Source organism: Citrus sinensis, chromosome 8 (assembly GCF_022201045.2).
Source record: "Citrus sinensis cultivar Valencia sweet orange chromosome 8, DVS_A1.0, whole genome shotgun sequence".
Taxonomy (NCBI): Eukaryota; Viridiplantae; Streptophyta; class Magnoliopsida; order Sapindales; family Rutaceae; genus Citrus; species Citrus sinensis.
This window is the reverse complement of record NC_068563.1, coordinates 5,621,370-5,636,192: the sequence shown is the minus strand read 5'-3', so window position 1 is coordinate 5,636,192 and position 14,823 is coordinate 5,621,370. Positions and strand designations below refer to the sequence as shown.

General features: G+C 33.0%; 2 protein-coding genes across 5 annotated transcripts; one reads left to right on the top strand and one right to left on the bottom strand.

Moving 5' to 3' along the window:
- Positions 1-254: 254 nt before the first annotated feature.
- LOC102612595 (phosphatidylinositol/phosphatidylcholine transfer protein SFH3) lies at positions 255-4,568 on the bottom strand. 4 transcript variants are annotated; one of them, XM_052432012.1, is made up of 14 exons: positions 4,138-4,568; positions 3,675-3,786; positions 3,134-3,395; positions 2,948-3,047; positions 2,602-2,868; positions 2,417-2,494; positions 2,232-2,333; positions 2,099-2,148; positions 1,885-1,984; positions 1,694-1,786; positions 1,490-1,561; positions 1,249-1,372; positions 781-1,163; positions 255-680 (listed from the first exon to the last, which is right to left on the bottom strand). In XM_052432012.1, the coding sequence occupies exons 2-14, from the start codon at positions 3,718-3,720 to the stop codon at positions 510-512; spliced, it is 1,848 nt and encodes a 615-aa protein (XP_052287972.1). In that variant the 5' UTR covers positions 3,721-3,786; positions 4,138-4,568; the 3' UTR covers positions 255-509. The 4 variants fall into 4 exon arrangements, with proteins under 4 accessions (XP_052287972.1, XP_052287973.1, XP_052287974.1 ...); XM_052432013.1 differs by lacking the exons at positions 3,675-3,786; positions 4,138-4,568 and having other exon boundaries at positions 255-491; positions 606-680; positions 3,134-3,632; XM_052432014.1 differs by lacking the exons at positions 3,675-3,786; positions 4,138-4,568 and having other exon boundaries at positions 255-503; positions 606-680; positions 3,134-3,631.
- Positions 4,569-10,097: 5,529 nt separating this feature from the next.
- Positions 10,098-14,770, top strand: LOC102612099 (diaminopimelate decarboxylase 1, chloroplastic-like). The gene is made up of 9 exons (XM_006487177.4): positions 10,098-10,632; positions 10,796-10,970; positions 11,736-11,885; positions 12,517-12,678; positions 13,001-13,186; positions 13,708-13,830; positions 13,907-13,996; positions 14,260-14,352; positions 14,456-14,770. The coding sequence occupies exons 1-8, from the start codon at positions 10,145-10,147 to the stop codon at positions 14,338-14,340; spliced, it is 1,455 nt and encodes a 484-aa protein (XP_006487240.2). The 5' UTR covers positions 10,098-10,144; the 3' UTR covers positions 14,341-14,352; positions 14,456-14,770.
- Positions 14,771-14,823: the final 53 nt, after the last annotated feature.

Genomic DNA, 14,823 nt, shown 5'->3' with positions numbered 1-14,823 from the left:
TTGAAATTTTTCCTTTTGAATAAAAAGACATAATAAACCTGTTATTTTGTTTCGTTGAGACTGAGTACAGACATTTGCGGTATGATTCGAAGAGCATTTAAACTTAAAAATTTATAAATTTAATCCCAGGGAAGAGTCCCATGGGATTCAACAATTAATGCTAAGTGGATAATTCACTCAATGTACGTCAAGAACGTTCATTCTATTCTCTCATTTGTTGGCAGATATTTTAGTAACTGCATGAACTCTGGAGCTGGAAGGAGCAAAGGAGACCTTATAATTATAGAAAGATAATGTACACAATTCTGAAGAAAATGCAAACCGTAGACCACACAAAGGGCTTTGGAATTGAATATTAAACAAAACAAACGCCGGTCAGATACTCAGATAGCAAGTGTTGGGCTACCAGGAAAACTGCATTTAAATCACCATCGCCACCCGTATTAACACCACAATTCTCAGAAGCATGCACAGAACCAAGAAGATTTCACCTACCAGGAAAACTGCATTTAAAACCCGAAAAGGAACTGAAATGTGAAAAAAACATTCACCAGATCCAACCAAACTAATTTGCATAACACAATGCTGAGATATGTTAAACTTACAAGCTTCTTCTTCTTCTTTTTCTTCTCAATGTAAGCTACGAGCTCTTCTTGCCTAGCAAGTGAATTCTCAAGTGCCTGCACGACAGAAACATCGGACACAATTATGCAACAGTAAACTCAAAACAGAAGAGGTCAATTTCGAAAATGAAAAACCAAGTATATATTAATTATGTACCTTCTTGGTGGCTGATAGTTCTTGCTCCAGGGTGCTTACTCGGTTTACTGCAGTATTCAACATTTCCTCCTTCTCTGGTGGCATTGTTGATGGTTTCACGGTGAGCATCTTTACCTTGTCTTCTAGTTCTGCCATGCGCTTTGCCATTGCCATGTAGTCAGCACCGGAGATGGAGGGTGCTGTCAACTTGTGGTGGCCTTTCATCATTGAGTCAGTATAGTAAACTTGACTGCCATAGAGGGCGGCTTCAGTGATTCTTCGTGGCATGTTGGTCGTCATGCGAACCATGGTGACAATTCCCATAACAAAGGCCAAGACCCCACCAAATATATGGTTGCTTATTCCTTCAGGACTTTTGCATGGATGTTGTGCTGTGAAACAATCTGTGGCCAAACCAATAATGTTGCAACTATTGGATTTGGTGAAAGAACAAACAAGGTTCAAACATCAAGTGAACATATCACGTACCTTTGGAATTGGCAAATTTTTTATTTGGCATAGATTTGAGCCAAGATTCATCAACAGTCTTGTCAACAACTGGAATGGACTTTCCAAACTCGTAAGCATTGTTGAGCTTTTTACTAGCAAAAGACTGCAATTTGAAGACAACCGGAATCATACATTGAAGCTGATAAAGTGTGAGAAAAAGGCAAAAGCAGAATTGTGATATACGATCAATGGACACGAGATGGAAGTTTGGGAAACTTACTCGAACAGGAGCGAAAGTGGGATGCATATGATCCCTTGCTACTGTTGCTTCTGCGTTGAAGGGATCATATCTCTTCAAGTAATGGCAATACACATTACAAAAGGAAAGATCAGCTATCATCGTTAAGACAATGAAAAGGGTAGTTTCAAAGACGGCGAGCAACACTTTAAATAGTAATGGGGCTCAATGCCAACGGATGAGTACCTTTGAGAGTGAATTCTCATCTTCGGAGATGGTCTTCTCCTCAATGCCTGACAGAGTCCTCCTTGAGCATTTCGCATAACCATTTTGAACCATCTGCCACAATTAAATAGCAAATTTCGAAGTTATATTAATCAATGCCCAATAAACAAGAAAATGCATTCTAAGAGATATTATTGATTATGTTTAATCACCTTCATTATTTCTGGATCATTCCATGGGCCCTTATCAGAACGCATACACCCGCCTTTATCAGCACAAGTACAGGTACCGCCTAGAAACTCTGGCAACTCACTGGCAAACATATAGATAGAAGTTAAAATTGCATGCCGCCATTTCAATGTTCACGTGAAAAATCTCGAGAATTAAACTATTATTCAGGAAGCTTTGAGTGCTTCATTCACTTACTTGGCATCAATTATCTCAAGCAACTTTGATTGGTACTTGTTGCCCAGAACCTAGTAAGCAAAAGATCAACTTACTTAGTGAATCATAATATCAAATCAGAGCTAGTTTAAGGTAAACAGAACCAAGTTCATACATGGATTTTGGCAGTGGTCTTGGGATCAAGGAATGATTTAACTGTGTTCCATAAGAGCCTGAATCCAGAACCAGCATTAACAATGAACATGCGGTTCAAGGTCTGCGATAAATGAAAAATTCAATCAGCATCATGTTATTATTGGAAAGCAATCAGGTGGACATTAACCTGGATCTAAAGAGTACCTCAGGATAGTTGTCACCATCAATCTTTTGGATGCGCTGAACGAGGTCTCGTGCAGCTTTGTTGAAGTTCTTAAGTCCCTGATGCATCAATTCATATTGATCTTAGTGAAATCTACTTTAAAGGAACTCATTCGTCAAAAATACATATGCTCAATACGACATTATGGTTAACGATGATCACATACCACTCCTTGCACATCCAGAATAGTTGTGCTCTGATCAATGTGCTTCTTTGCTGCAATGGAACAGGCAGGAAACTTGGAAATGAAGGTTCTCTCAAACTCTTTTACATGGTATTTCAGATAACGATCCATTGTGGTGACTTGCATCAACTTGTTAGAGTCGACTTGTCCCAACCATTCAATGTAAACAGGTTGTCCATCCTTATCAACTCCATGATGCCCTTGAGGGTAGTATTTTAGTACTTCATCAATTTCCTTGAATTCAAAATCCTGAACAAAGCAACCAAATCGGAACGTTCAATACATGATAGATAATCAAGGGGACTCAAATTATGGCCAGTACAAATACCTCCATGATTGTGTCAGCACCAAATTCCTTCCTCCACTGGAGCATATCACCCCACATTTGTTTTGTTTTCTCTATGTCAAATTTCCTGGCCTTCAAAAATCTGCATCAATATTTATAATTCAGCCTTTGATACCTTTCATGTGAATGGTTCAAAATGACATTACAACTAAAGGCTTAAAACATTACCTCAACATCATATGGTGATCATCATGTTTAGCGGGTAGTAGTTCATCCAAGACTAGTGCTTGGCGAAATGCATCCACCGCCTGCATTTCCTCAGCGTTAAGGCAATCCTCGATTGAAACAGACATCACCTTGCTGTTCCTTCGACCCCTCTTGGTCAAAGAATGCCTAAACTTGGTTGAGGCATTAATTGCCTTCTTCTTCAGAGACCCAAGCCTCGTCTTCCTCTCATCCTCTGAGTTTTCATGATCAGACTTTTCAAGTCCTGAAAAGTAGATGATTGAAAAGAACTTACAAATTTGACAAGCATGTGCAGGTACTTTATACTTTTCATATAGTTTGCGAGAAGCCATCAAAGAGATTCAATCCCAAAAGGCTTTTTCTGAATTACATGCCCTATGTTTCTTGTAGTATAAGTAAGAAAAAGATTACTCCTATGGATTGTTACATTTTGACAAAAACAATCAGGATTACATCTGGAGCTCGTGTACATCTAAATGAACATGCGAATGACAGAAATATTGAAAAAGATTGAAATGCTGACCTGCTTTGTTGTGTCGGTCAAGAGGTGCAGCCATGGTGTCAGCCATAATTGAAGCTTTCAAGATAAAAATTTCCGGGATACCAAACTAATGCCTCACCAAATAGGCCAATACCTTCAAACATTATCCAAAAGTCAGAAAAATCAAGACATTCAAAGAGAAATGATCCTATCTTTACACATCAGTTTTTGATATTGAACCTTCACATAAAGCATTAGACATCATCATGACATAAAAATACACAGGAAACCAGTTCACATTTCAATAACCAACGTCTCAGTAAAAGCTAACATGAATCATCATCATCATGCATTATGATAGAAATGAAAAATAAAACCACCCAAATGAATGTGGATTAAGAATCTAAGCCTGTATGTGTGTTCAATATCAAAAAGGGCAGTCATTAAAAATCAAGAAGATCAAGAAACCAGATAGCAAAAACGAAAGAAGAGAATGTTTGATTACCTATTATTGCGAAGAATGCTAATGTTAGCTGGCAAAAAAAAGAGAGGATTATATATCAAACCAAATGATTCTTCTGAGTTGGGGTATCTAAAGAGACTGCTAAAATCTACAGCCAGGATGATTTTGACAGATTTTGAGATTGGCAAAAAAAGATTTTATTTGAAAGATATTAATAAGTTTTTTTTTTTTTTTTTTTTTTTGTGTTGGACGGGGTCTAAGGAGGCGTTTTTAAAATTCTGTTGTTGAGGGAATGTAAGGGAGGGAGAATTGGCGATGTGCACGCCGCTTCTTCCATCTAAATCTTCAACTGTTTTTCAAACAAATCCAACGTCTCAATCTCTATCTTTACTTCTTCTTTTTTTTTAATTAATCTTTTTCCTTAATTTTTTCCATCTCCTAACCCACCTTTCCATCTCCGTAAGAGAAAGTCTTATATGAGACTGTTCTGGCTATATTAAGTAAAAAAAAATCATCTAAATTTGTACACGATTAATGAATGTTAGTATTTCACTAATTAATTATAGCGATTTAACTTAAAATAATTGAAGGGTATGTACAAATTCACATATGGATGTTCGTACTTAAAATTAACCATCAATATAAACCGTACATATTGTTGTAGGGGCTAAATTTCCATCGGTTTCAATTACCTATTGTTTGTTGTAGCACTCCACTAAGGTAGTGTTTACTTGCTGGAGTGGGAGTGTGGAGTGTGAATTCCTCCCACTCCAGCGTTTACTTACCTTAAAAAGGGGGAGAGTGGGAGTGGAAATTCGTGGGTCTCACTCAATTTTAGAGTGAGGAGTGGGATTCCCACTCCCATGGGAGGAGATGGGAGTGGGAATCCACTCCTCCCTCTTCTCATTTTATCCTTATAATTAAAATTAAAATAAATAAATAATATTTAATAACATAAATAAATAATATTTAATAACATAAATAAATAATATTTAATAACATAAATAAATAATATTTAATAAAATAAATAATATCATATTTATTAAAAATAATAATTATATCATATTTATTTTATTAAATTTAATAAAATAAAAATAAATATTATATTTAAATTAATAATATTAAACATTAATTTTAATAAATATTAATTATTTATTTAATTAATTAATAATAAAGATTTTATTCTAAAAAAATATTAATTTTGTACTATATTATCAATAATAATATTTCATTTGTGTTGCTATTATTAATAATTTTTATTCACATAATTTAAATTAAAATTAATAAAAAATTATGATTTACATAATTAAGAATATTAGTAATTATTATTAATTTATAAATATAATAAAATATTTATTTTATTTTCCAAATATATTTTTTATTAATTTTTTAATTACAAATTATAATTCTGTACATAAGGATAAAATTGTAATTTAAAATAATTTACTCCCAATCCAAGACAAAGTAAACAAATAATTGGGATTTTGATTGACAATACATACTTTCATTTAGTCTAAGTAAACACCATACTCCCACTCTCACTCCACACTCCTAATCCAAGGATTCTCACTCCAATCCAAAAAGTAAACGCAGCATAAGTGCATTTATTTGATGGTTTTGTTGCGCTCAACTTCAAAATAGATCATGTCAACTACAATCTTCATTCAAATATTAGCCATAATTATTTTTTTTTTATTTAAAAAAAATGAGGGATTCATGTTAAATTTTGGTTGGTGTAAAGAGAGATGTTAGAGCTACCCCCATCATCAATATGACAACATCAATTTTGTTTGTTTATTTATTTATTTATTTGTTTTGACTGAAAAACTTGCCATTACTAATTTTGATTTCGTCATGATGTTTTTCTAATTTATATTTCAATGACATTTAAATTGATAATTAGAACATTAATTTGAACAATCAAAATCATGTTATTTTCCAGCAAACAAAAACTTGCCTTTTTGTTTTAACTAATTTCTTTTGAGACTGAGAAACAAATTACAATTTTCTTCCAATCTAATCTCGTAGAGCTAATGACAATTCTTATGTGTAAAAAAATTTTGATAATATCTGATATAAAATTCAGAGTATTATTTCATTAAACAAAATTTTTTTATCTGCCTAAGCCAAATTAAAAATTAAATTAAAAAGGGAACCTTTGGGAAAATTTTCAAAGAACAGTGGAGCTATTAACACCTCTAAATGAAAATCCCTTTAACACCTCCTTTAAATTTTATTATCTCAAATATCTCCAGCTTAATTTATAAAATAATAACTCATAAATTAAAATTAATTGTCTTTTAGTTAAATTTCAGCATAAAGAGATTAGATTTCACCGTAATGAGAGCATTTGTTTTTTTTAAAAAGTTTTTAGTTATAAAAACGTACATATCCTAAAATTTTATATTATTTTCTTCTTGTACATAATTTTTATCTCCATAATTTTTAATTCTTAAAAGTTTGTCACAAAAATATTTTCAATTAAAATTTAAAATATAAATATAAATTATGAAATGGAATAGGTGTAAAATATTATTGAAAGAATAATTTACTTAAGTGTTTTAATTGATTTTAAAAAAAACAGAAAAAAAAGAATTAAGATAGTTTCAATTAAAGAGGGGTTTTATGAGGAATTTAAAGGAGTGTCAAAAGGCCTACTCATAATGTATGCTGAAGATTGAATTAAAAAAGGAACCTTTGGGCATACTTTTGGGAATTTTTCATTGATTTGTCCATCATCATAGTTAATAAACAGAGATATCTTACATTATGTATTTTAGTCCATCATTATTCTCTATAATTCGTTGTTGTCCAAGAAGGGCGATTGATGAGCAAAGAAAAAAAATTCAAAATCTGAGGGGAAAAAAATTAGAAGAAAGATTATAATAGTAGAATGATAGTTAATTAGGTTGCAAATGAAAGAAGGGATATTTTTGGATTTTTGAAGGGTGTATAAAGTAAAACTACATTTTTAAAATCTATATGATAGATTTGTTAAGTAAATGGGTATAGAGAAAAGAATTATGAGTTTAAATATCCCCACCCATTTTTCTCTCTTTAAACACTTTAATATATATCGCTTGGTTTTATCTAAAAACGCTTTAAATAAAACAAACAAGCCATCTGTTTATTTTGTTTGTCTGGGAATCTCAATGCTAATTCTATTTTAAATCATGATTATGTGAAAAGGATATTTTTAGTATTAAAATAACTATAACTAAAAAAATTCAAAATTTATTAAAAAAAAAATTAGTCTATTTGAATCTATTAAAATACTCAAAACTCAACTACAAATTAATGAACCCAACAGCGGTGCTTGAAGCTCTACTTTTGGAAGAGCCTTTAGAGGCCCATAGAACAACCCAAAAACCCAAAAAAGGGAGCACGTGACTAAAACAATATTTCAGTTAATAACGTATGGATCCCTAAATTCTAAACAAATCACAAGTAATGATGGTACTTTGAATGCAGCTCATTGTAGTCAAATTCTATTAAAGAGTTGTTAACGGTAACCAATTATTCGAGTGCTATATATCTAAAGTTTTGAAGAAAATAAGAGTGTGTATGAAATAACAATAAGAATAGGCTGTAATAATATTATATAATGTTATAAAAAGTACAAAAAAGAAAATTTTGTTTATTAGTAAACAATAGATATATTTTTTAGAAGTAATAAAAGGTAAAAGATACAAAGTAAAATTTGAGAGTAGGTAAAGATATACAAAGCAAAATTTGAACATATTCTTTCGAGACTAATCATTTAATAATTATTTTACAAGAATGGAGCAATATATGAATTTCAGTCCAATAAAAATTATGTAGTTTCCTTCAAGAATTTAAAAGTAAAGATCGATTATTAAACAGTCAGCAATGCATCTTAGACAATTTGTGGAGTTGTAATAACCCACAAGATAAATTAAAAATAGTCAATGCACTCGTGCATTACTTTAGACAGATCAATGAACATATAGAAAGTAATCATTTACATTTTTCGTAGACATTTATAGTTAGTGGAGAGAGATAATTAATCTAACAATCAATTATCTTGATCCATACTATAGAGGTTCTTATGCATTTCATGAAGCAATAGATTTTACTAGACAATAAATATGACTAAATTATCATGTTAGCCATTCAATTAATCCTTTAAATAGTGCATCAACATCATCAACCAGTTAAATAATTTAGACAGATAATCATCATAATCAACCATACAATTTTGTAACCATTGTGAGGTCATGACATGCACAATTAGAAAGTTTAATGATATTAGGTATTATTTAAACAATGAAGTGGAAGCATGTAGACAAAAAATATTTGCATTAGAAACTATTTATGTAGAATTATATAGAAAGAATGGGATGAGCTTGATAATGCACTAGACAATCAAAATCATAATAGCCAGAATAAACAAAAATCAATAATAGGAACAAAATGGGATGAGCTTGAGAAATGAGAATTTTCTCTTTTTCCAAAGAGAGAATATCCACTTCGATATATTTAATTTTAAAAATTAGACAAAAAGCTGCAAATATAGTATTAGAAAAACAAGAATATATTATGCAATTTTTAAATGACCTAGCTATGTTAGATTTAGTTATTAATGGATTAGGCATTATATGGGATATCCCAATATGAAACCAAAAATATAAATTGCCCAAAAGAAGACCCGCTTTATATATCAATCTCTTTAAAAAGATTTGCATGTAAATATCATCTTGTTTATAGTATACCCTCAACATGTATAAATTTATCTAGGTATGGACCTATAGAGAGAGCACGAAAGCAAGCCCTTGTATTCACATACTAAAGCAATAAAAAACCTCTTTATTCACTTTACACATTTCTTTTCATCTTTTGAAAGCTTAGACATCGATTAACAAGTAAGTTACTTTGGTTCCTTTCATTTTTTTTTTTTTTGGGTTTAGAAGTCTTGCCTAGTTAATGAAAGTATGATTTATATTTAAAGCATTAATAGAAGGTTGTTCCTTGTTATTATTTAAGAGAAAAGAGTTTGGAAAAATGCGCTTTTATTTTGACAAAAATATTAAGAACTCAGTAAAAGTTTCCGTTGGATTTCTGAAAATTTATTTTAAAACATGATTTCCATTGGCCTGATTTAGCGATTATTGTGTTGTTGAAAAGGTGTTTTGGACGTGAGTCACGAGTTTTAAAGTGTTTTGACAAACAAGTTTTCAAAGCCAGTTTTAATAAATTTTGAAAGGCAATTTTGACGAGGCAACTTTCGCAGCTTTCTTTGAACACCCTTGCCACCAAAAACCCTTTTCTCTTCTTTGGTAGTAGTTTTAATAATTTGATTTTCTTATATATATATATATATTAAGGATATGCCATCAAATAATTAATCTAGAATGTTTCATTAGATAATAATAAAAAGGTGGGTTTTGTATATCAAATAGACTTCATAAAATTATATGAACTTAAATGCTTAATATATGTCATCACTTAGTTGATTTAAAAGTTTTTTTTAGACTTATAACTAAAAAAAAAAGTAGATTTGTAATTGAAGATAATGGTGTATAATAATCTATGAGTTTTATCATAAACTTTTAAAATTAAAATGATTTAATACTACTTTGGTAAAAGTAAGCGGCACAAGTCATGCCTAGGGAAGGATAAAATATTGACTCTATTATCATGCCACTTTATGCATAACTTTTTTTTTTTGGTTAATAAAAAAAAAATAATAGTCCACCAATTTTTTTCACCAAGAGCGTGCTTAAAAAATTGTTTAGGCTGATCCTCTTACCTATTAGTTAAAAGACGTTGATGATCTGATTTAAGATTAAGAATATAATAATTAAATTATTGATTTCATTCACGTAAAATATTTGGGAATAATAAATTGATAATAGAGATCTGTGTAAAGAAAATAAAAATTATGTCCTTATTGGGGATTAAGCCAAATTATAGGGATTAATATGTTATTATCCCCTTGGAAAAATATTGACTCCATTTCCAACTATAAATCAAGTGAATTGTTTGCAACATTCAAAGGTGTGTCTCCATCTTCCTCAATTGTTCACCAATGGCCGCCACTCAGCTTTGCTCTAATTCAGCCTCTCTTTCCAAAGCCCTAACCCAAAACCCATTTCCGAAAATCCCCATTTCACCCCTCAAAACCACCTTAAACTTCCAAAGAACCCTAAAACCCTTCACTCTCAAAGCAGTCCTCTCCCAAAACCCCGCGAAATCCCAGACACACACAGCCCCAGTCGAGCACTGCTTCAGCAAGAAAGCTGACGGCTTTCTCTACTGTGAAGATGTTAGAGTTCAGGATGTCATGGAGACAGTTGAAAAAAGACCTTTTTATTTGTACAGTAAGCCTCAGATCACTAGAAATGTGGAGGCTTATAAACAAGCCCTTGAGGGGCTGAATTCTATCATTGGTTATGCCATTAAGGCTAATAATAACTACAAGATTTTGGAACATTTGAGAAAATTGGGTTGTGGAGCTGTTCTTGTTAGTGGCAATGAGCTGAGGCTTGCTCTTCGAGCTGGATTTGATCCCACCAAGTAATGTTATGTCGTACATTTTTGTGTCTACCTATGAATTTTTGTGTTTCTTTAATACCATTAGCTCATACTTTTGTTGGGGAACTTCCAGCTATTAAGGAGAAGATGAAGCTTTGCTCAACAATTATTTTTTGGGGTAATTGTTCATTGTGATGATCAACAGGTGTATCTTTAATGGGAATGGGAAGCTTTTGGAGGATTTGGTGCTGGCTGCACAAGAGGGTGTGTTTGTTAATGTTGATAGTGAGTTTGACTTGGAGAATATTGTTGTAGCTTCAAGAATTGCTGGCAAGAAGGTTAATGTGTTGCTTCGGATTAATCCTGATGTGGATCCTCAGGTTTGTAGTAACCTTGCTGTGATATGTATGAACAATTTCGACTCATTGCATTCTTAAAATGTGTAAATTCATAAATAATAGAGAATTGTTTAGAAAGTTTTATCTGTTAAAAAGTTTGAATACGAGAATTGGTGTAGGCATTGTTAATTTTGAGCTAATAGTATGTGAAAAGAAGGTCCGTGCTGCTATGTGACTAGATTTGTATGTACCTCAAGGACGAGTGAGTATATGACAATGGTGCATGGCAAATACATTTGATTGACTGGTAGACTGCCAAATGAACTTAAATTTCGTCTTCAATGATAATTGAACTTCAGAGTCATCTTTGACATTTTCTACTACATTTATATTTGTAACGGTAGTCATTAGATTAATATTTATACCACACAAGATTCTGTGCCTCCCACCTCAGCCTTTATGATTCTGCACCATCCTTGTAATACCATCACCATTTGAACCACCCTCGGGTTACCATCATCATTTTGAAAACATTGCCACTGCCTGCATTATCAGGCCTAGCGGACTTACTTCTCACCTCCATAACAAGCGATAAGATTAATCTATTGTGTTCTATGTCTTCATGTTATTGTTATATTGTTCATGATACTGAGGTATATGGTACTATTTTCTATATCTATGGACAAAGTTGAGTTTAGGCTGTTGATTTTATACAAATTTTATTTGAATTATATAGCAAAATCAACAATTATTCAAATCATTACTGTAAAATTCTCTTACATACTGTATATTTGTATTCTTTATTAGGTCCATCCTTATGTTGCTACTGGGAACAAGAACTCTAAATTTGGCATTAGGAATGAGAAGTTGCAATGGTTTTTGGATGCCGTGAAGGCACATCCTAATGAGTTGAAGCTTGTGGGGGCTCATTGCCATCTTGGTTCCACCATTACCAAGGTCTGTTTACAATAATTTGCTCATTCACTGTTACTTCTTGATATCATTTTTCTATTTAAAGCTTTTTATGAGGTAAACGTATGGTTTGTGTAAAATCTTATTGGTGGTTCTTTTTTACTTCCAAAATTTAGGAAGAAAGTTAAAAATCCTTGTTAGAATTGTTTGTAACTAGCATCTTCATGTGTCAAGCTTTTCTTGCGATATTATATTATTGTCCAGGTCAACGAACTGGACCTGGTAAACTAGATTCTGCAGACCTTCTAATGAAGGGATGACTTAATTCGTTGTTTGGAGGGCAATTTACTTCCAGTATCGAGAGTTGATGGGGTGCCTCCACCAAATGCTTAAAGGAACATCAAATGTCTGATATCTTTAAATTTCAACTGTTACAACACACCATTAATAAAAGGCATTTTAACTGTCAGGTGGTGGTTTAATGTAAAGTCTTGAATTGAATTTCTATGAAGTTGTGTTATTTATGACTGAGAGTGGAAAGGGAAAAGATTTTTTTTTTTTTGTTGGGTGGGGGGGGTACGTGGTTTTCGAGTTGTTTCTGTCATAAGGTATTTATGATAGTTTTCTTGATCTGTTTGATTAACGGCAGGTGCTGCTTTTTTTTACTGTTTTCCAGGTGGACATATTCAGGGATGCTGCAGTTCTTATGGTCAATTACATTGACAAAATCCGCGCCCAAGGCTTTGAAGTTGATTACTTGAACATTGGAGGTGGTTTAGGAATAGACTATTATCACACTGGTGCTGTCCTTCCCAAACCCAGAAATCTGATTGACACCGTCAGTAACAGATTTTAAAACTCTGCAAATTACTTCATAACATCTGATCTTGAATTATTTGATTATCATATGTGAAAATGGGAGTTCCTTCTATGTTTTACATTTATGATGGACTCTGCACATATTTATCCAAAACAATGATGGGAAAAAAATGTATTAGTAGATGCAATCTGCCAAGTTTAATGGATTTAAAGACAACTTTGGTTTCATGATAATCGACATCATCTCAAGGCCACGTTTAAAGCATAATTATGTCCTGCCAATTCTAATGTTGACCGTATGGGTTAACTTTACACATTTTTATTGTTGGTTGTTGTTATAGGTTAGGGAGCTGGTTCTGTCGAGAAATCTGAATCTCATCATTGAACCAGGGAGATCACTCATTGCAAATACCTGCTGCTTGGTTAATCACGTCACTGGGGTTAAAACTAATGGAACAAAAAATTTCATTGTAATTGATGGCAGCATGGCTGAACTTATCCGTCCAAGTCTCTATGATGCTTATCAAGTAAGTATCTGTGTAAACAAACGCTGAATACTACTTGGTGACGTCTGAAAAATTAGTTCATTTGTTTCCTTGGACCTTTATTGATCGGCATATACATGGAAATCCGTGTAGCATCGCTACAGCTTGTCCTCTTCTTTGAATTAAGTTCTTTTCTTTCAAGGAAGCTTTTCTATCTGTATGGTAGAAGATGCATCAATATACTTGATTATGGAAGGCACCCATTCCTGTCCTGTGGTCAGTTTGCTTGAATTTTCACACTTTTCCTAGCTATCAACGGTTCATCCTCCAATTGTGGAAGTAATTGATGTCACCTTCTTCTGTTTATCACTAGACATTTATGTCATAACAAGGATCCAATTTGAGGAGATGGGTCGCCGTTCTTATCTCTGTTGATGACTTCTATTTTTCAAAGACATGAATTGTTAGTTAACTTAGTATTTTTGACTGAATATGTCTTCTTGTGTCCTTAAACCTTTACTGTTTACATTGATTGCAGTTGACCTGTTCTTATTTGGTTGCAGCACATAGAGCTGGTTTCTCCAGCACCTCAAGATGCTGAAATTTCTAAATTTGATGTGGTGGGTCCTGTCTGCGAGTCTGCCGATTTCCTGGGGAAGGAGCGAGAACTTCCTACCCCTGATAGGGTAATGTGCTAGTGTTTTAATGTGATGATTGGAGGTATAATTTTCTTGCCTTCTCTAATCAAGATTTCACTTGCAGGGAGCTGGTCTGGTTGTTCATGATGCAGGTGCTTACTGCATGAGCATGGCATCGACTTACAATCTGAAGATGCGCCCACCTGAGTACTGGGTAAGGAGCTTGATTTCTATCATAATTTTACCAATGTGCTGACTGCTGTACGAGTTATTTCTTTTTGTGTGCTTGTGTATTTTTTCTCATTAGCTTTTATCTTTTACCCTCAACAAATATTCACTTGAATGTTCATATATCCAAGGAAATCTTTGGGTGTTAAATTCAGAATTCATCCTAAATTTTAAACGCTTTAAAGTTGCAGACCTTACAAACATTTTGTATGAAAAAAAAATGTCTGAGAATGTGGACAATATTTTCAGGTTGAAGAAGATGGGTCAGTGTCCAAAATCCGGCATGGAGAGATATTCGAAGACCACATGCGGTTCTTTGAAGGTCTTTGAATGCAGATACGTGTAAGGCACACTTAACTTTATGATTTGCTTTTACATGAAACGATCACGTGTCAAATTCTATTAGCTACTGATTTTCTATTAGCTGCTGAATGTTATATTTCAGCTTTGTTTGACATCCCATTGGATTCTTGACTACAACTGCAAAAAATGAATCTCAACAATTCAGACTCTCCTACCTGGATATCACTAAGCATTCGAAATTTTTGTCTGATGGAGTTGTTACAATGATTATACTGTAATTTAAGTTGTATTGAGGATGTATGTTCAGTGCATCACAGTGATCCGTAGGTTACCCAATTTAATTTACTTATGCCTGATGCCATGGAACTCATATCGTGCTTTTACTCAAAGTTGAAGCCATAACAGCTCAAGTGTTTGTGTATTGTACTTCAACAGTTAGTGATTTTGTTCACAATCATTGCGAGGGATTAAAAGTCGTAGCAGATATGATCCGGTGATAGGACAATGTTT